The following is a 20,328-nucleotide window of genomic DNA, read 5'->3' on the forward strand; positions in this document are numbered from 1 at the left end:
GTACTTTTTACACACATATAAGCATCCCTTCAAGGATACACAAGAATCTGTTAACACTGGATGCCTCTGCAGAGGAAGCTAGACAACTGGGACAACACGGATAGGAAGGAGAATTATCAGAACAAACTTTTCAGTGTTTTGGATTTCGAACAATAGCAATTAATTTGCTATCCCGAACAGCTGGCTCAATTAAAAAAACTGTAATGGATATGAAGTACTGGTATTTGTTACGGATTGAATTGCATCTCCCAAAAAAGATACGTTCAAGTCCTAACCCCTCGTATCTGTGCATGTGACTTTATAAATAGGGTCTCTGCAGAAGTAATGCCATTAAGATGAGATCATAGCAGAGTAAGGTGGGCCCTAAACCCACTATAACTGGTTCCTCACTAGAAGAGACACAGACACCCAGGGAGAACACCAGTGATGATGCAGGCAGAGACTGGAGTGATACACCTACAGGCCAAGGAACGCGAAGGACTGTGGACAACACCAGAAGCAGGAGAGGCCTGGAACAGACTCTCCCCTAGAACCTGCAGAGAGGGCACGGCACTACTGACACCTTGATTTCAGACTTGCAACCTTCAGGACTGTAAGAGAGTACACTGCTGTTGCTTTAAGCCAGTCTGTGGTACTATGCTACCACAGCCCCAGGAAACTACACAGTATTGGTACCATGTCAGCCTAAGAACCTACAACTCTGTCTTAAAGATGTTACATAAACTGTCTTTAATGACAAAATGTTAAGTACGTTCCCAAGAAAGGGGAATGCCCAAATGCCAAAAATAAAGAAACTAAAGACCAGACCTTAGCAAGCACATAAGAAGATACTAGAGCTGTTCAGATGATCGGGGAGATCAAGCTTGGATGGGGAAGGTGAGCCACAAGCACCCACAGGAGCCGTGGCCAAGTTCACAGGAAGAGGACAGCCTCCACTTAAGACACACCTTCTCAAAGAAAGCTCCCCCAAAGAATATAAACTACTCTGTAACTACTACTCCAAGGAAGGGCAGATTAGGGAAAAATTTAAATCCACGGCACAGGAAACTATGACCCTGAAGTTCATCTGCCTCTGCATATTCAGTCAGAATGCTGGTAGTTCATGGCCACAGCAACCTGTTCAGTATTAGACACATTACAACAAACAATCCAAACTTGTCGGAACACAGTAAGCTGACCATTTTGGTTGATTTAAGTTCCTATGTAAAGGGGAATATCCTCACCCTGCAAGGAATTGGGGCTGCAGTTTGGAATTCAGTACTTAACACATTACAAGCTACCGGAAAACTCTGAGGTGCCAGGTTACGATCTAAATCATCTGAAAAAAGTTATTCAAAAACAAAGATATCTGACCCTACCAAATCACTTTGATTTGTTTAAAGAGAGTTATAAAGAACTGAAATCCTCACGTTATTCTATCAACAATACTTTTAATGTCACGCTGTAGACAAGTATACGAACAAAAATTGCGACTTTTTAAAAGCACGTGACGCAGAAAGTAAGAGAGATGCTTCTCACTTAGTTTCTAGCTCTCCTGCCTTTGGGACGGTTACCTTGTGGCCTGTGTGGGTGTCCTGCTCAGACTTCTGTGCTCACTGGAGGGCTTCTGAGACTGCGGCGCTGCAGAGTGGCCGGGGGGCACGCGCTGCCTCAGCCCCGGAGGGTGCTGCAGGCGAGGTGGCAGCGTGGGCGGGGCTTTTCCTGGCTTCGCCGGGGCCTTGGGCCCTCTGTAGTCCGCATCTGTGGCAAGAGCCAAACTACCTCGTAATCTTCCCATTATAGACACCCCCAAGCACTGTCACCTCCCCAAAGGAAGGGTAACCTGGCGTGCTCCTACCACAATGGAAATTCTGTCCAGAAGGAGGTTTTTTCATCTTCTTCCCTGCCACCGTGTTCCAGCTTTCTGAGGAAGGCGGTCTGAGGTTCTTCGGGGAGAGTCTTTAAAAGGAGGGAAAAGACTTGCAGTAATTTATCGTGCTCCCCCAAGACTATCCACTTAAGTATCCTGCATAAATATTTTACTTTCTGTTTACCTAAGAATTCCCAGGTTTAGTTCTTATATTGAAAACACATTAAAGTACAAAGCATTCAGCAACCCAGATGTAACTCTAATCAAATAAGACGACATAAATCAAAAGCACATTTTCTAACCTACAAGGACAGAAGACTAAAAGGCCATAATCATAACCTAAGCAAAAGATTAGATAAAGAAGGAAAGACTATTACTCTGTGAGATGTGATGAAAGTACTGTAGCTAAGGACGGGGAAGCGAGGAGTCTTTACCGTGTTAGAGACACACAGAGGCATATATGTGTCTATGAGAAATGCTGTGATGTTTGGAATTTGCTTTCAAATATTCTAATTCCACTCGCATCTTTTTTAAGGGGGTTAGGGAGAAGAGATCAGAAAAGACTGCCAAACCTGCTGTTAGTTGTTAAAATAGGGTGATAATTACATTGGGGTTCACTGGACTATCCTCCTCGCATATGTGTATGTTTGACATTTTCCACAGTAAAGTTTAGGTGTGATTTACTGCCTTTTCCTCTAATAAAGGCAGCAGCAACTGAAACAAAAGTTGCTCTAAGTAACACTGTATAATAGCAAGTATTTCACTCCTCCATCAGATAACCATTTACTGAAGACTGCACACAAGGCAGCAATGAATGAAATTAGAAATGAATGTGGTCCCTGTCCTCCAAAGTCCCCACTTCACAGCTACAATACGGTTGATTTTCCAAATTGCCTTAGTGAAGAATGGCACATTTTAAACAGTAAGCAACAAAACAAATATTTATTTAAAATACCTTAACACGGATAACACTAAATTTGAACTCCAACTATTTTTTCTACAAGATCTACACAAATATATTTCTCTACACACAGGCAATACATTTAAATGAATTTGCAAATACACAGGGACATTTAGAAATGCTCACGATTATACAATAGGCTAAGTGGAAGAGACGGTGAATGAACACCTTAGCTGAAGAGCAGTACATACTTCTTTCCAAGTTCTTCGACCAAAACTGGCCCGTTCTCAGAGTGAACCCCTTGAAAGTCTGCATTAGAAAATTTTCCATTGTGATCCAACCTAACCTGTTGAACGATTCCGCAAAGAAAAATCAGTCACCTGATTCTTTCGCATCAACCATCAGTTTTTAAACTGTTATTTCAATTTCAACTAAAGAGAAAATGAACATACATAGTTAAAAACAAAACGAAGTTCAAAAGGTACACAATAATATTGTCTCTGACCTCCCAGACCTAGGTACCTCCATCCAAAATACTTTTCTTTGTTTACTCTTCCAAGTTTTTTCTAAACTGTCTTGGTTCTGAAGGCAGGGCTGTGGCAGCACCACACACACCAGGACTCCAGGCCCCGCTCTTCTACTTACCAGCAATATGACCTTGGGCAAGTGACTTATCTCATGCTTCAGTGTCCTCATATGTAACATGAGGCTAATTATAGTACCTACATCATAGGACCCATGGAGGTGGAATGAGGTACACATGATATATATAAAGGACACCAGGCTGCACACAGCAACCACTCAACAAAGGAGAACAACTATTATTAAAATCACTATTGTCTTCTCACTTTTCCAACATTTACAATATTGTCACATGTAAACGTGACCTTTTTCTCCCTAAAAACAGATCCGTCATCTCTTCTCTGACATACAGTTGGTTATTACACAACAGCAAATCTTAACAGGACGATAAGCCTTTAGGTCCCCTCCTGCAGTCAAACGGCACACACAGCACAGGGCGCCGCTAAGCACTGCACTGGGAGCCTGATGGACACAGCCCTGAGTGAAGCCACCTCCGCCTTTTTTTTATCAGTACAGTTGGCCCTCGGCATCCGCGGGGGACTGGTTCCAGAACCCCTGGATGCTTGACTCCTTTATGTAAAATGGCACAGTATGGTCAGCCCTCCACACCCATACGCAGAGGAACGGCCAACTGTGGATCAAAGTCCTCAAGCCGAGGTTTCGTCCTTCAGTCACAGCAGGACACTGCTTTCCTCTCTTCCAGAGTTTAAGAATAAAGAATATTTTTCTGAAGTTAGTTTTTATTAGAAGTTTAAACTACATTTACAAGCTTGCTTGAGTAAATAAAAGTCACCTTGAGTCACAGCAGTTTCCATAATAAAATTTCAATTAAATTTTATCCAAGTGAAGTAGTCAAGGGGTAGAAATAGAAAAAAAGTACTCTAAAAAGGAAAAAATTAAAACAAGTACCTGCTTTACCATCTACCTTATCAACAGCATCTGCTTTACAAAAGCAACTGAAATCCCAAAGCAAATATGCTTGATTTAAAATAACAAGTAACATAATTTTAGCGATGCAGCATAAAACAAGCAATCTTCTCTTCTCTACTGAGTGGGGTTAGGGAGGGAGGGAGTGCCCTAAGCCCTGGCTTTACTCTTCTCTTTTGTTCTGTTCCAAGTTCCCCAAATCTCTATAGTAAAAGATTCCCCAATTTTGTTCTGTGATTAGGGCACATTTCTGACAATCGTGTAAGGAAGAACCTAAATGAATCATATCTTCTCCCTCTCCCTTTAAAAATACCCCCAAATCAGAACACTATTAAAAGTTCTTAAGGTAAAGTCTGTCACTGACCTCCAGAAATAATCCTGGTCCCCCAGACACTTTTCACAAACCACTTTATCACCAAGGAAACAAGTGTTTCCTCCACAAGTCAAGAAGAAATGTTTGTCAATGGCTATTTTAAAATAGTTTTAAAAAGGCAACACTTTTTGATGAAGACCATTTTTGATGAAAATTATCTTCCAAATAACAATTATTTTGTGTGTGTGTTGTTTTTGTTTTAGAAAGAGTAATATTTTTTCATAAAGGTTTCTCCAGTCTTGGCATTATTAACACTTGGGACCAGATGATTTTTTGCTGGGGTGCTGTCCTGTGCGCTCTAGGACGTCTGGCACCATGCCTGGCCCCCACCCACTAGATACCAGTCGCACCTTCCCTGCTGTAACAATGTCTGCAGACATTGCTAAATGGGAGGTAGGGGTGCAAAATCACTCCACGTAAGAAACACTGATCTAACACAACTTTCCCCCTTAACAATCAACAGTTTTAAGCCCAAAGCAGCAGCTTATTCAAAGTAAATGGCAAAAACTTCTCTTACTGTTCACTTTCTTATCTCAATCCAACAAAAAACTGTGTATTATCAGAATCTTCCAGGATGCCTTCCATATACCAAATTGACCTATAATGTCAAGTTTGAATCAATTTCAATAAATTATTTGTCAACTGTAATGAAATTATCTAAAAATCTAAGACGTTACTGTTACTTCTTTGAGGCAAGTAATATCAAAGACTAAATTGTTTTAAAGATCATGTGATGGGACGCCATGGTTTTAAGATATATTTGACTTTGGTAATGTATTCAAAAGCTAAATATTTATAACTATTAAAATGTACACACAATATATTCTGAAATCCCAAATTAACAACACATCCAAACTTGAGCTGTTTTCTTGATTCCTATTACAATAAATAAGATTTCAAGTCAAATCTTTACTTCCTCTAAGTAATCACTTACTTGGCATTTGTCTCCAACTTCATACTGTAAGCCAGCAGCAATGGAATAATCATGTTTTTGTTGAGCTGTAAAGAATATCAGCATTGTATCAAGTTGACATAATCATTTTCAAGGGCCTCAAAGCAAATTTATGGAAAATACAGATTTTTTTTTAACTCACCTTGTTTAGACTTCAGCCAAATTTCATATTCCACATTTCTATAGACTGCTGGACTGAGTGACTTAAGAACCTTTCTAGACAAAGGAAGGCTAGGAGAGTTCCCACTGCTTTTCGGGTGCTAAATAAACAAAGTCAGGAAGTCCAATCAGCACAGAAATGCTTTCAAAACATGTTTGAGATATGTATAAGAGTAAAATCAAATGAAGAACACTTTAAAAATTTAAGAGGCCATCAAAGAATGTCTTACTAGTAGATGATCCTGACTCTATTGAAAATGTACCAGAAAAAAGAAAAAAATTAAGACTATAAATTCATTTACTTTCTTATACTGAAGAGGCAGTTAAAAACCATTAAATAAAAATACCTGATCATTTGACAAAGATTTAAATCCATTCACATCATTAACAGTGGTAGTTTTACTCCTACAAAGGAAGAAATACAGCCATCGTTAGGAGCACAAAAACGTTTGCATGCAATTAACTTGTTCTAATGTCATATAAAATCCCAGTTATATTCCAAAAACTCAACCTTATATATATTCCAAGGAGCTCAAACAAGTTTTAGTATAACTGTGCATATATACGTATATATATGTATATAGGTACATGTGTTTACGTGCGTATGTATATAGGTCAAAGATTTTTATCAGTAATTCTTACTGACTCAATCATCAAGAAAAGAGAAACAGAAATAAACTATGAAATTTGCATTGGTAGAATAATTGAGTTCATAAAAACATTTAATGTAAAAATTTCCTTTCAAAATATAGATGAGGCTCCATTAAAGAAAATATTCCGCTACAACAAGATATACAATCAGGTAAGAGTAGACACCAACTAAATAAGTAATCAGTATGTTAAATGCTGCTAAGTGCTTTGGGGGAAAAAAAGGTAGGAAAAAATTAGTTTTGAGACCTAGGATCAAATAATAAAAAATGGGATGAAGGAAGATGCCTTTTTCAATAAAGAATTAAATGTGATGAGACAGCAAACCATAGGCTATTTAGTATTGCAAGCAGAAGGGACAGCAAGTGCAAAGACCCAGGGGTAGGCAAGAGGCTGGACAAGTTGATGGCAAGTTGAGTGAGTGATGAGGTGAGAGGCTACCTGTACTCTTCTGTCGTATAATTCCTCCTCCTTAATAAATCAATCTCTAGTCTTTAGGACAATCTCCAAATCTATACCCTTAAATGCAGCAATATTTAAGAGACTCTAAGTATTTAGAGTCTGGACTAAACAAGCACCCTAATTTCTAACACTTCAGGACTGATCAATATGAACGTGAAGAGATCCAGGCACAGGAGCACAGTGCCTGGATATTACACACTATGCCCATCTGTCTTGCCATGATTATGTAGCATTCTTCCCTAAATGAAGCTTGGTCCTCCCTAAGCCAGACATGACACAAGTAAAAGGAAATCCTAATAATGCAAGAAAAAATTAATTAGAAAGGCTTCCATGTTCCAAGGGCTTCAATGATATAGTATAAAGAGGAAAACTGATCATTACAATGAGCACACCATCCCTGGTACACTTCTCCAGCTTACGAGCCTCTACTCCACACTTCGCCTACTTCACCTGCTAGCTGCCATCCCAGACCCAGCTGTTGCTAAAACTGCAGCAGCAACCAAAGGGCATCTGCTGGAAGTCCCCACACACCAAGTAAAGTTAATAAGCTACAACAAGCTAGTTATTCATTCTCCCTCAAAATTCCCCTATGCTCAATGACATGCCTTAATCATACTAGGCACCTGGAGAAAACCATGCAGCAGAATTTCCATCTGTGCAAAGTTAATTAGTCTATTCTAGGATTAAATTTACAATGGCAGACCCAGATTTTAATCTGACTCATTTCTTTCTTATGTAAAAATGGTAGTCAACCGAATTTTCAATCAGGATCTACAGTTTAATTCAAGAAGTGCTGGGAATTACAAATAGAGATATATTTAAGTGTTTAATAAAGAATTAGATATCCTGAGGCTTAATTTTATTTTTCTCTAGTTTCACAGTATGTGACACCATGAAGGGTACTTTCATACTCTCATACAAAAGGAATGATATACTTTTAGCTTCACCAAGAATGAAATAGGTCAGTTCTTATAAAATACAGAGTAAGCTTCTTAACATCACTGATAAAAACTAACATACGTTGGATGCTATACCTAGGAACTAGGCTGTGCATTCTACATGTTATCTCATTTAATTCTTATAAATTCTCCACTTTAAAGAAATACTAATATATCCTCATTTTATACCTATAGAATTGAGGCTTCTTAGTGAATTTAGGTAACTTGCCCCAAGTTCAGTTAGTTGGCAGGAAGCCAAGAATGAAACCGGGTTAGGATGTCCACAGCCCAAGCTCTTAACCACTACCCTATATGTCTTAAGTGGAAAAGAAAAATAAGCTGCAGAGTCTAAGTTAAAAGGTGTTTATTCGCAACATAAACAAAGGCATTATCCAGAGCTGTTCACATACTTATACCCCAACTTGGGATTTTTATTATATAAAAAGAAAAGGAGGCGGCATTATCTAAGAAAGAAAACAATAAAAGAAAGTCAAGGAAATCAAAATGGCCGTTTTCATCACTGGATATGTAAGCAATTGACAGGTTAACCTTAAAATTTTAGAATATACACACATATAGGCAGGACCAAATCTATTTCAGAGATATGTGCATCACGATTACACAGAAATAGATGCTTAGCAAAAACAAACAAAGAAACAAACAAAATCAACTTTCAAAAGAAACGATCCTATAATAGAAATGAGATAAAATTAGTGGCAGGAAAAAAGAAATTTACTGTGTAAGTTTCTGTATTGCTGTATTTCAGGAATACCATAATACCTCAATATGTGAGGCTACTCCATGCAAAAGCATTTACTGAACTGTTTCTTTGTATGGCACTACAAAGATATTTTACGACTGAAATTTACTTACTTGCAACTGTCATCCTCTGAATCTGATATTTCACTGTTGTTTTCATCAGCTACTTCAGAGGTGTCTAGTCCCATCAAGATTTTACTAACATCAGTTTTAAATACCTTCTCATACAACAATTCATAAAGCAGAGCTGCAATTAACAAAAGAGAGATGTTACACAATATTAACTCACTTTACGTTTTAACATAACATTGAGATTGCCCGGGCTTCCAAATCCTAACTAAACACCTGTAACACCTTATGAGCAATAACACAATTTAATCAGAAAGTTACCTAGATAGAGAGGAACTAGATTTCTGTCTTTGCAGTTAATTAGTTCAAAAATCATTATATAATATACTGACATTTTTAAAACTAACAATAACACAAAAAGGTATCACAACTTTGAACCAAGTATGATAAAATTAAACATGCACAGTGAGCAATGACTACATCCCACACACTGTGCTAAGCCTTTACATACCACCTTCATATTTAATGCCAGCACAGTGAAATGTTCTTATTCTAACTGTACACATGAAGAAACTGAGAACTAGAGATGTCACACAACCTGCCCAACCTGAAGAGGCTTGGATGGAAAACGTAAGGAACATTAAGATTGCTAGAAAGAAGGTAACTTTTCATAATGGACTAAAGAGAAACCATTGTAAAATTTATTCTCAGCAGCCATGAAGCATATTTAGACAACTTCTTTGCTTTAAAAAAAGAAGAAAAAAAACCAAATTCCAGAAAACACAGAAATATATATTACCAAACATTCAAAACCTACACATGGGAGTTCAGGATTCTCACTTTGAACCTTACCCAAACAAGTCCACGAAGAATTCATCGACAATGGTGCCCACCCCCCTAAACGAGTCCCCAAGAGAGACCCCCTTTCTCACAGACCACCTTGCATCCATCCCAATATCATCCGAACCACAGGTTCTGAGAAGTACAGGAAAGGTAGGCACCATGAGCTGTCCTTCCCAAAGCTGAAATGTCCAGATTTTGACTAGCTGGGACAGGTGGAGGACACAGCCCAGGATACAGACAGCTAGACTCCCATATCTCAAATAGATCAATTTAAAATTTTACATTACACATGTCTTTACTGGTCACCCCCAGCTAAAGAACAGAGGAAAAACGCCCATCACATGCCCAGCACCACGGCTTTGTATGAGTCATGTGCACTTTGTCATAATAGATGATAAAGGAGATAAAGTAAGAAGGCAGGAAGGAGCTACCACAGCAGTAATGCTCAACTGGGGAAGGAAGGGGTATTTTATCCTCCCAGGAAACACTTGGCAAGATCCGGAGACATTTTTGGTTGTCACATGGGAGAGAGCGCGCTACTGGCATCTACAGAGTAGATACTACTAAACATCCTAAAATGCACAAAACAACCCCCAAAACAAAGAATTATCCGGCCCAAAATATTAAGAGTGCCAAGGTCAAGAAACCCAGGTCTAGAGCCAAATACGATCAAATACTTGATTTCCTCTGTCATTTAGATTTTCAAGCTATACACTAACAGCTTTAAAAACACATACAAATCATTATTACTGAAATTAATTACTGCAAGAAAAAATAACTTTGTATTTACAAGCCAAACTCTAATCTATACTAGTGCCTTTTTTTTCCTACTGAAATAAGTTTTTATTATAGTATTAACATTTTTGGTAACCTAAGGATCTCAGAAATATATATTTACAACAAAACAGTGCATTTGCCCTGACTTGTTTGCACTAAGACTATAATGCTTAGGAAGAAAATTTCCTATATAAGCACAAGGGTGATTACTTACACTGACACACAGCAGAGCTCTCTTTATACTTTATGGGATAGACAATATCATAATGATTGCCATTTGAAAAACACAGTAATACCTGAAAGGGAAAAATAAAATACACTTTTCAGCCCTTCATATATGACATTTACATAGCAACTTACATCTCTAATATCTCTGAATTACTAATAAATAAATTTCCTAGTAGGAAGTGAATATTTTAGAAGTAACCTAAAGCTCCAATGTGGTCAACTATGGTACATCCATATGCTGAAATGTTACAGAGCCAATGAATCAAAAGTTCCTAATGACTTGGGGAAATGCTTATGGGATCACAAAAATCACATACAATATATGAAAACAATGTTGATTTCAACTACCTAAAGATGAGGGTTGAAAGACTGTAAGAAAATATTCTAAAACCTTACTTTAAATAATGCTTACCTCTAAGAAGCAGAATCAAAGGTAAATTTTTTCCGCTTTACAGTTTTAAGTACCTTCTAAATAGTCAATCACTTATGTGTATTGTACGTGTATAGGTAAGTCTTATGTGTATTACCTTATGTGTATTAGCATAAGTCAATCACTTACGCTAAGAAAAATACACACTGATTTTGCTTAGATTACGTCATATTCCAAAAATTATACTGGAAAGGCCAGATCCAGAGCCAAGCACCTTGGAAACCTGTAAGTCCTTATAAAGTCTATTTCACTCAGTTCCCTGCCCCCTTACCACCATTTGCATGGTGATAAGACACTTCAACTTGGCCTGGATGATACCAAAACAAAGTTCTCTAATAATGAATCATGTTTTTGTCCCCTTTCTAGGCTTCACATCATTTTTCAGTTGTTTCTGCTTTGTGACTAAATAATAGCACCTTAGCCAGTAAATTATCTTTACAATGGGAAATACATCACAAGTACCAAAGTATTTGTGGATGCAATCGCAGAACCCATTTTCACAAGTTGTTTTTCTATTTAATGTTTATATTGATGTAAAACAGTAATAGTCTAATTAATCACATACACTAATATCTCAACTTTTTTTCTCTAGTAAAATGTTATGATAGAGTTCAACATAGTGATTTGTGGGAAAAAACAAATACAAAATAATGTAACTCATGGATGATTAATAGGAACTTAAAAAAACTCAAAAAGTCACTTAAAAATTATAGCTTAGGCAGTCAAGATGGCAACTGAGTGGTTCTTTTACTTAAATCCTTTAGAAACACTTAGAAAAATTCTTACCTTTTCAGGAAAATTATTTTCAGTTACTTGTGAAGGAGAAACATTTGGTTCCCGGTAAATTATAAAATCTTTCCTGAAAATAACACGTAGAAATTACTTCTGATGAAATATATTTCATGAATTGAGATTTAATCACTCATTCATTCATTCACTCAAGAGCCCAGTATACACCAAGCAATATTCTAGGCACTGGAAATAGAGCAGTGAACAAAAGATAGTAATGGAATAACTAAGCTGTAACATACTTATATAAAAGTATCCTCGTAAAAAAATTAAATTTTAAATGTAATTTGCATACATGTAACTTCAGATATAATTCTAAAAGTAGACCTCAAAACCAGAGGAATTGTGAAGATGATATTTATAAGGACATTTCAAAAAGAAAAAACAGAGCATTCACCGGCTCCGCTAATGGGCAAAAGTTGTAAAATTGACAATATAGCGTTTTGCCTTTGTTCTAGTGGCCATTCAATGCTACCAGCCTTCAGAGTAGGACATCATTTCTCTAGAAGGCTGATGGTAAGTGATATAGTTTATAGGCCTGGAAAAATTTTTATATTCCATTCCAAAAATATTTGGAAAATTAAAATCTCTATACATTGATACCTAAATGTCAAAATCTAACTGATGCAATTAAAAAAGCAGAACATTAGAAAAGATGCTTTTACAACCAAGGCATAAAACTGCTTTGCTATTTTAACAACTTGACTACAATGGAACATGTTAATTTCCCACTGACTTTATTTTTGTTTACCTACATTATTACAGCGCTCACCTGTACATAAGAGAAAGGGCACTTATTTCCACTTGTCCAACCCATTCCTGTATTGAACAAAAAAAGTTGGCACATAAATGTCTCCTACTTTTTACAATACCTTAATACATATCTTTATATGACATATTAATTAGCTACAAAAGCTCATTAATATTGTTAGTATTATGAATACTATAAAAACATTTCTATAAAACAGGCTATAACATATACTAAAAAGCAGCTCAAGTTTCTGTCACAAAAATCCTTAGTAACAGAGCTAGAATAAGAGTTCCTATTGATGTGGCAAGATGACGGAGTAGTATCTCTAAGTTGAGAACTTGTTAAGGCAAAGACTCTGCCCTCCAACCTAGCACCCAGAACAGAGCCTAGCACATGATACGTGCCCAGAAAACGGGATGTGGACTCAAAGCAGAACTCAAGAATCAGGAAGGATGAAAAAGGGCAGGTCCTTTCTCTTCAGGATGATTGAAGGTACAAAGAAAGCAGTGCCCCAGCAATCACTTTAACATGTGGTAGAAGTTCTAGTACTAAAGGAGTCTCTTTTAAGTCCTTAAGCTTTTCAGAAGGAAAGGGCCAGTATAGATCAAAAATTTAAATATCCATATACTCTTTGACCCAGCAATTCAACTTGTATAAATCTATCCTAGGGAGTTCCCTGGCGGTCCAGTGGTTAAGACTTTGTGCTTCCACTGCGGGGGGCACAGGTTTGATCCCTGGCCAGGGAACTAAGATCCTGCATGCTGTACAGCGCAGCCCAAAAGAAAAAAAAAATCTATCCTAAAGAAATATTTCATATGTCCACAAAAGTGTATATAAACAAGGATGTCCACTATAGCTATCTGTAATAGTTTAAAAAAACTTTTTAAAGATAGCCCCAAGATTCCACTAATAGATAAGCAATAATTAAATAATTTTACAGTTCATCCAAACTATGTATGGAAACATCATGCAATCATCAAAAAGAATGATGAACTGACTTGGAAAGATCACTCAGACTATTATGTGTAAAAAGTAAGTTGATGAAATAATCCTATTGTGCAAAACAAAAAATACATATATTCATAGAAAGAGGTCTGGAAGGATATATCCTAAGTTGACAGCGGAGACAGGAAGTTCAAGATGAGGGAAATGTAAAGATTTTCACTCTTCATTCTGTATTAAATCTTCCACCATGAGAATGTATTCCTAAACTACTTGTGAAATTAGTGAAGACTTAATACCAAGAGTTACTAAAAATAATGAGCTATGGTAAATGAATGCTGCTACTTTCTCCTTCAAAGAAAACAAATTTGAGATATGGAAAGATTTTAAGAGGATGGTTTGATCTCTCAGAAAAGGATCATCTTTCCCCCCAAAGACTCTGCACTTTAATAGTTCGCAAAAGTTGCCTCTGTTTTTCGAAATGCAATGGGTGCCATATATTCAAACAGACTCTTAAAATAGGCCTCTGCCTAACAATCCCAGCTTCTCATCGACTGCTACAAAAGATACCCTCTGGTATAGAGGAAACCCTTCCCTGAAACCAGCCTGCTTAGATCACAAACACAAGCTATATTCACTTTATGCAGAATCCACATATCCACTTTAGGAAATGGAAAACGATTCTACTAGTGTCAACACAATACCACCTCTCAAATAATGTATCATTTTATAAATATTTAATCTTCAGAATAAATTCTGTTGTAGTCTGGTTAAGTACACACATCTATCATATGTGATATATGAATTATCTTCTTATCTATTGTACCTTCTTGTCTTCTCTAACCAGGGTCAATTTTTAATTATTAAAAAAAAAATCTATGTTCTATCAGTATCTTCTACCTTAAGGCCATAATTTTATTTACTCAGCACTCTGTATGAGTTTGTTTAATCTACTTCCTCATTGTGGGTAAGAGCACATCGTGTCTACAAAATCTACTTTAACTCAAGAACTACACTGTATCAAAAAAACTAATTTAAATGTTCTTAAATAGTCATCAAAGCAAACTTCTGTTCCTCAAAAGACACTATTAAGAACACTAAAAGACAAGATACAAACCGGAAGAAAATACTGAAGAATATATATCCAGTACAGAATTTATACTCAATATAAAGTACTCTTATAATTCAATAAAACCAACGTAATAAAAAAAAAAGACAAAATCTATGAATAGACATTTCACCAACAAAGACATATGGATGGCAAATAAACACATGAAAAGATTCCCAACATTACTAGAGAAATGCAAGTTAAGATCACAATAAGATACTACTATACAACCACCAACACAGCTACAATTTAAAAGGCTGAGCATACTGAGTGTTGAGGAAGATGTAGAGCAATTGGAATTCTCATTTATTGCTAATGAGAAAGCAAAATGGCATAGCCACTTTGGAAAACAGATTGGCAATTTCTCATTAAGTTAAACATAAATTTACCATATGATCCAGCATTTCCACTCCCAGTAGTATTAATCCAAGAGAAAAGAAAACATGCCCACAGAAAGACTTGCAAGCAAATATTCTTAGCAGCTTTAATCATAACAGCCACAAACTGGAAAGAACTCAAATATCCATCAACTGGTAAACTGCTAAACAAACTGCAGTACATCCATACAGAGAATGACCACTCAGCAATAAAAAGGAACTACCGGGGCTTCCCTGGTGGCGCAGTGGTTGAGAGTCCACCTGCCGATGCAGGGGACACAGGTTCGGGCCCCGGTCCAGGAAGATCCCACATGCCGCGGAGCGGCTGGGCCCTTGAGCCATGGTCGCTGAGCCTGCGCGTCCGGAGCCTCTGCTCCGCAACGGGAGAGGCCACAACAGTGAGAGGCCCGCGTACCGCAAAAAAGAAAAAAAAAGGAACTACCGATACACACAACACGGATGAATCTCAAAATGTTTCCATTATGCTAAGTGAAAGAAGCCAGCCATATAAGACTATAAACTATATCATTCCATTTTTTTTTTGTCTAGAAAAGGCAAAACTTAATACATCAGTGGATATGGGGGTGGGGGGATTAAGGGCAGAAGGAGGGCATGAGAAGCTTTGTGGAGTGATGGAAACGTCCTATACGATGTCTGCGGACAGTCACACAACTGTATGCATCTGTCAAATTTCATCAAATTATAAGCTTAAAAATTTACCGTATGTCAATTTCACCTACGTAAAGCGGACAAAAATATATTCTTGCAAAAAGTCTGAGGCATTTTTCAAAATGTTCCACTGGTATTTTTAAGTAAAAGGAGAAGGATGTTTTCTCTGAGAATTGGATGAAGCAATGGAGTTTATCCATCAACTATATTTCTCTTTTCATTTCATACATTCCATATATCAGGGAGAAAGAGAAACAAAGGAAGACATAAATATTTATTGCTAATAATGAAGAACAAACGACTGTCCTGTTTGGTACCCGAAACACCTGGAGGAGGTTTGACCGGATTGGGGAGGGGTGCCCTAAGGGTAACAAATCTGGCTGGCCAGCACCCTGGGAAGGAAACACCTGTCCCACGTGCAAAATCGCAGCAACCTGCCCTCCCCGTTCCTGCAGACCCCCCCCCCCATCAGTCTCAGTTCAGTTCACACTGCCTCATTTCCTCCCTCTGTCCCCTTCTCTCCACTCCCACATGTCTCTGCTATCCTTTCTCGGACCCTCATAGCCCAAGAGCCTGAACTGCTGCACAAAGATGACTATAAAATGACACCGTGGGGTTTTTTTTTCTGATTAAAAATTAATAAACGGTCTTTGTTGTTTCCTTCATATTCTACAAAGGAAACAAAAATCACCAGTAGTACTACTACCTAGAGAGAACTGTTAACATTCTGGTGTTTAATCTTTCCTACCTGTTACATATAATGCAATACGGCTTTAACATGCACTCAACACACACAAACTGATCAATCAGGCACCCCAAATTGACAGGTAACCACGGGAAGTCCAAAAGCAACAAAATATATAATTTTTGCCTTCAAAGAGGCTTATAAACTAAGAGAAAAAAACCTACAAACTTCAGGAAAATGAATTTGTGTCCATTTTTGTGGGCAAAACTCAGTTTCAAAATCACGGAAATAAAAATGTAGTCTTGAGCGGATTTAGAGAAAAGATCTTCAGAGGGTATTTGTCACCAAAACTGGAGTAATACCATACTTACTTTCCTTTTTTTACACTTACTGTAGTGTGCCCACTTCTCCGCGTATTAAACAATTTTTCAAAACCACTGGAACTGGTCTTCCTGCCTCTGGTCTCATCCACCTCCAAACTACCTTTACACAAGATTCTTTCATCCATCCATCCATCCAGTTAACAAAAACACCAGGCACTATTCTCACTTCAAAGCAGTGAACAAAACATAACTCACTTCCTGCCTCAAAGAACTTGAAAAACTTCCCAATGCCAGATTCCCAGGCCCCAGGCGCAGAGACTTTGATTTGGGTCTGGAATAGAGGCCAGGGATCTGCATTTTTCCTGATGCAATGGCCTGTAGGCGATGCTTTGAGAAATGCTGGCCTCAACTATCAGCTCCAAGCTAATGAGGCTGGCAGTGATGCTCTCCCGTGAGCTCACCGCAGCCTGCCCTCGGACATTTCTCACCACCTCCCACCTTCGTGTGCTCCGTGCTCCACACAAACCCAACTGCTTTCTTTATCTGTCTTGCGCACAATTTTCACTACCTGGAAATGCCCTTCACCCATTTCTTATCCAGAAGCTCCTCAGTGTTCAAGTGCCCTCTTACTCTCAAACTCCTGCTTTGCCTACCCAGCCAGGAATAAAAGTGAATGCCTACAGCATCATACCTATACTTCTTACGACACATGTACCTTCTCACTGGTATGAGATGTTCCCTACTATAGGGAAACTCCTGAGAACAGCATCCAAATCCCAGTCACCTCTGCCTCCCGGGTGCCTGGCCATTCTTGGCCCACAACAAGCACTCAAATTAGAGTTAGGGAATTGAAGGGAGACACCAAACATTGATCAAACACCCTATTCCTATGTTATTATTCCCTTTCCTCCCTCTCTGACTCCTTCTCTTAGCTTTTTCCTTTGGTAATGTCATTTTAAACTTAACAGCGATTACCTCGGGGGATGAGGGAACATTCTACATGGTATGCCATTAACATTTGGATTTTTACACAGAGAACATTAGTTTTGACAGCAGAAGAAAAAAAAAAGAAAAATTCTTTTAACTTCAAAATGACTGAGGAAGTGCTGGTAATGGGACCTGGTGGGAAAGTGCTGTCCTTTTACTCCCAACGGTCTCTTCCTACTTCTCACACTGACCATTTTATGGGGAATGGAACCTCCATAAAAGAAACTGTCTTCTCAGTTGCCTAGGGAAGCAATTAAATATTGCCCTGTCCACCAAGCCCCATACACATACCAACACTGCACCCTGGAAATCATCAGCACTGTTATTTTAGGTCTTTTATGCCATTATGACAGATAAAGAGAGCACGACTGTCCTTATTGAGGCAACAGTGCACAGTACACAGCTCCAACTGTCTTCCAATTAAATGCTGCATAAAACGTGCACCTAAGATAGTAGAAGTTTATAAGGAAACCCCTCCATACACTGTAATATTAATCTCTCGTAATGAATTTTGAATACATTATTTAACATCTAAAAAACAGAAATACGTCAGAAGATTACTGCATACCTGTGGATTTTCCAAACGCTTTAAATATTCTTCAAATGACCCTTCTATAAACTGCAAAAAGAGAAAAAGTCTATTACAAATACATCGAAGCAAAAGTTAATCTCTTCACTGTGAATTACTGAATTTTTACACAAACCTTAGATACATCAGTAATACTAAAATATATATATTATATATACACACATGCACAGATAAAATCTAATTATGAAAATACATACATCATTAAGAAAACATCATAAACATACAAAAGAATTTAAAGAAGGAAACACTGCCCGGAAACATTTCCTGGACAGGATCTGGATGGGCACAGGGACAGCATCATGAGGAAGTGGTGGAGAGCAAGCACTGTGTTGGGAAGACAGGAGCCACCTGGCCAGCAGGAGCAGGGCCACTCGGTGGGGTGAGTGCAGTGAGAGAGGAACTCAACCGCACACCTATTCACAGAGGGCCTGGGGCCCAGGCAGGACTATCAGACTTAGGGAGAAGACAGTTCAAGGTCCCAGCAGGTGACACTGTGAACAGAGAAATTACATGATAAAAGCAGCACTTAAAGACAAACCTGGTAATGGCCAATGCTCAGAAGATAATTAAAGACAGATGCACTAGCTAAGAAATATTAGTTTACTAATAGATATGAATATTCATTCTTAGGTCAGTTATACTAAAAACAAGGACGAGAACTAATAATGCTAAAGATCTTTTGAAGAATCAACAAGATTTTTCTAATATGGCCTGCTTCATTGTTACTTTAACATATAAAAAAATTGAGTTTATTCAAGCTATATAATAATGTTTTTTGCTTTTCTCACAGCAATTCCACTAATTTAACTGAAAGATCTAAAAAGACATTTATCTGAAACACCAAATTCAATTTTATTTAAATTAGTCTCAGTTAATTTAACAAAGTGATACACTTAAAACCATTAAAATACACTCCCCGGTCTATAAAAATCTTTTAAATGCCCATGGATTTTTTTTTTTAATAATATCCCACTGTGTGAATGGACCACATTTTATTTTTCCATTCCTCAGCCCACACCATCTTTTTTTATTTATGTGTGTGTATATATATATATATATTTTTTGGCTGTGTTGTGTCTTCGTTTCTGTGCGAGCGGGGGCCACTCTTCATCGCTGTGCATGGGCCTCTCACTATTGCAGCCTCTCTTGTTGCAGAGCACAGGCTCCAGACGTGCAGGCTCAGTAGTTGTGGCTCACGGGCCCAGTTGCTCCACTGCATGTGGGATCTTCCCAGACCAGGGCTCGAACCCGTGTCCCCTGCATTGGCAGGCAGATTCTCAACCACTGCACCACTAGGGAAGCCCCCCATGGATTTTTTTTAAGACGGAGATTAATTCCTTTATAGACTGTATACTGTCAAATTTCCAAAAAGTATCCTAAGGTTCAACACAGACTTGTAATAAAATAGCCACATATTTCAAATATCCCACCAATCAGAGGCTACTGTTCTGTATTAGTTGATTATCTATAGACTTAAAAAACATAAAACAACCCCACAGAACCATTTAAAGTTGCAAAAGACCTAAGCCGTGTTCTGACACAAGCCTGCATCCAATCTGAGATTCTCCTTTCTAATCAGCAAGTATTCATCTAGGCCCCAACTAACCATGGTCAGTAAAAAGGCACACCCTTCTTCCCATGAGAGTCTTTTCCAATTCTGGCCAATAGAAACTGTTAGAAGTATTCATTATAAGGAAAGCAAAACTTTCCCCCTTGGAACTTTCAACCTTGGATGGTAGAGCTAAATAAATATATGCAAAGCACTTAAAACAACGCCTCCTGGCAGACAGTAAATGCTCAACCAATGTTAGCAATTTCCACTGTTGTCAACAGCAGCCAATTAACAGTAATAACTAATTCACCTGTAATTTCTTCAAATACTCAAGGACCACTCCACTCCCCTGCCCTCCTCTCTGCTATAATACTCTCTTATCTAGCCTCCACACTACCAGCTTTTTATTAATAAAACAAGTTTTCATATCTCCTGATCAAGCAGGTACCTCTCCTTCCTGGAATATATTACTGTCCATCTTATAACATGGCACCCAGAAAAATGTCACCAGTAATAAAATTTTGCTTGAAAATAGGAACTCCAACCCAAGAACACATCTAAACACTATTTACCTATTAAGTCTTGGAATTGAGTTATATGCAAAGTGTCAATGTTCTTCTGGCAGTCAACGGGGGGAAAATACCACTGAAAGTTGTCAG

General features: G+C 38.0%; 1 protein-coding gene across 3 annotated transcripts in view; it reads right to left on the minus strand.

Moving 5' to 3' along the window:
• The window catches only part of OTUD4 (OTU deubiquitinase 4), a gene marked incomplete at its 5' end in the record, with an annotated part of 41,632 nt that overhangs the window by 15,835 nt on the left and 5,469 nt on the right, over window positions 1-20,328 (minus strand). For all 3 annotated transcript variants that reach the window (XM_082652772.1, XM_082652771.1, XM_082652770.1), the window contains 11 exons: window positions 1,554-1,740; window positions 1,838-1,938; window positions 3,002-3,096; window positions 5,567-5,631; window positions 5,727-5,844; window positions 6,091-6,148; window positions 8,665-8,797; window positions 10,454-10,535; window positions 11,684-11,756; window positions 12,459-12,505; window positions 18,097-18,147. In XM_082652772.1, coding sequence (XP_082508898.1) covers window positions 1,554-1,740; window positions 1,838-1,938; window positions 3,002-3,096; window positions 5,567-5,631; window positions 5,727-5,844; window positions 6,091-6,148; window positions 8,665-8,797; window positions 10,454-10,535; window positions 11,684-11,756; window positions 12,459-12,505; window positions 18,097-18,147 — 1,010 coding nt within the window. The remainder of the gene's footprint in view (window positions 1-1,553; window positions 1,741-1,837; window positions 1,939-3,001; window positions 3,097-5,566; window positions 5,632-5,726; window positions 5,845-6,090; window positions 6,149-8,664; window positions 8,798-10,453; window positions 10,536-11,683; window positions 11,757-12,458; window positions 12,506-18,096; window positions 18,148-20,328) is intronic.

Source organism: Grampus griseus (genome assembly GCF_964374135.1).
Source record: "Grampus griseus genome assembly, chromosome: 4".
Taxonomy (NCBI): domain Eukaryota; kingdom Metazoa; phylum Chordata; class Mammalia; order Artiodactyla; family Delphinidae; genus Grampus; species Grampus griseus.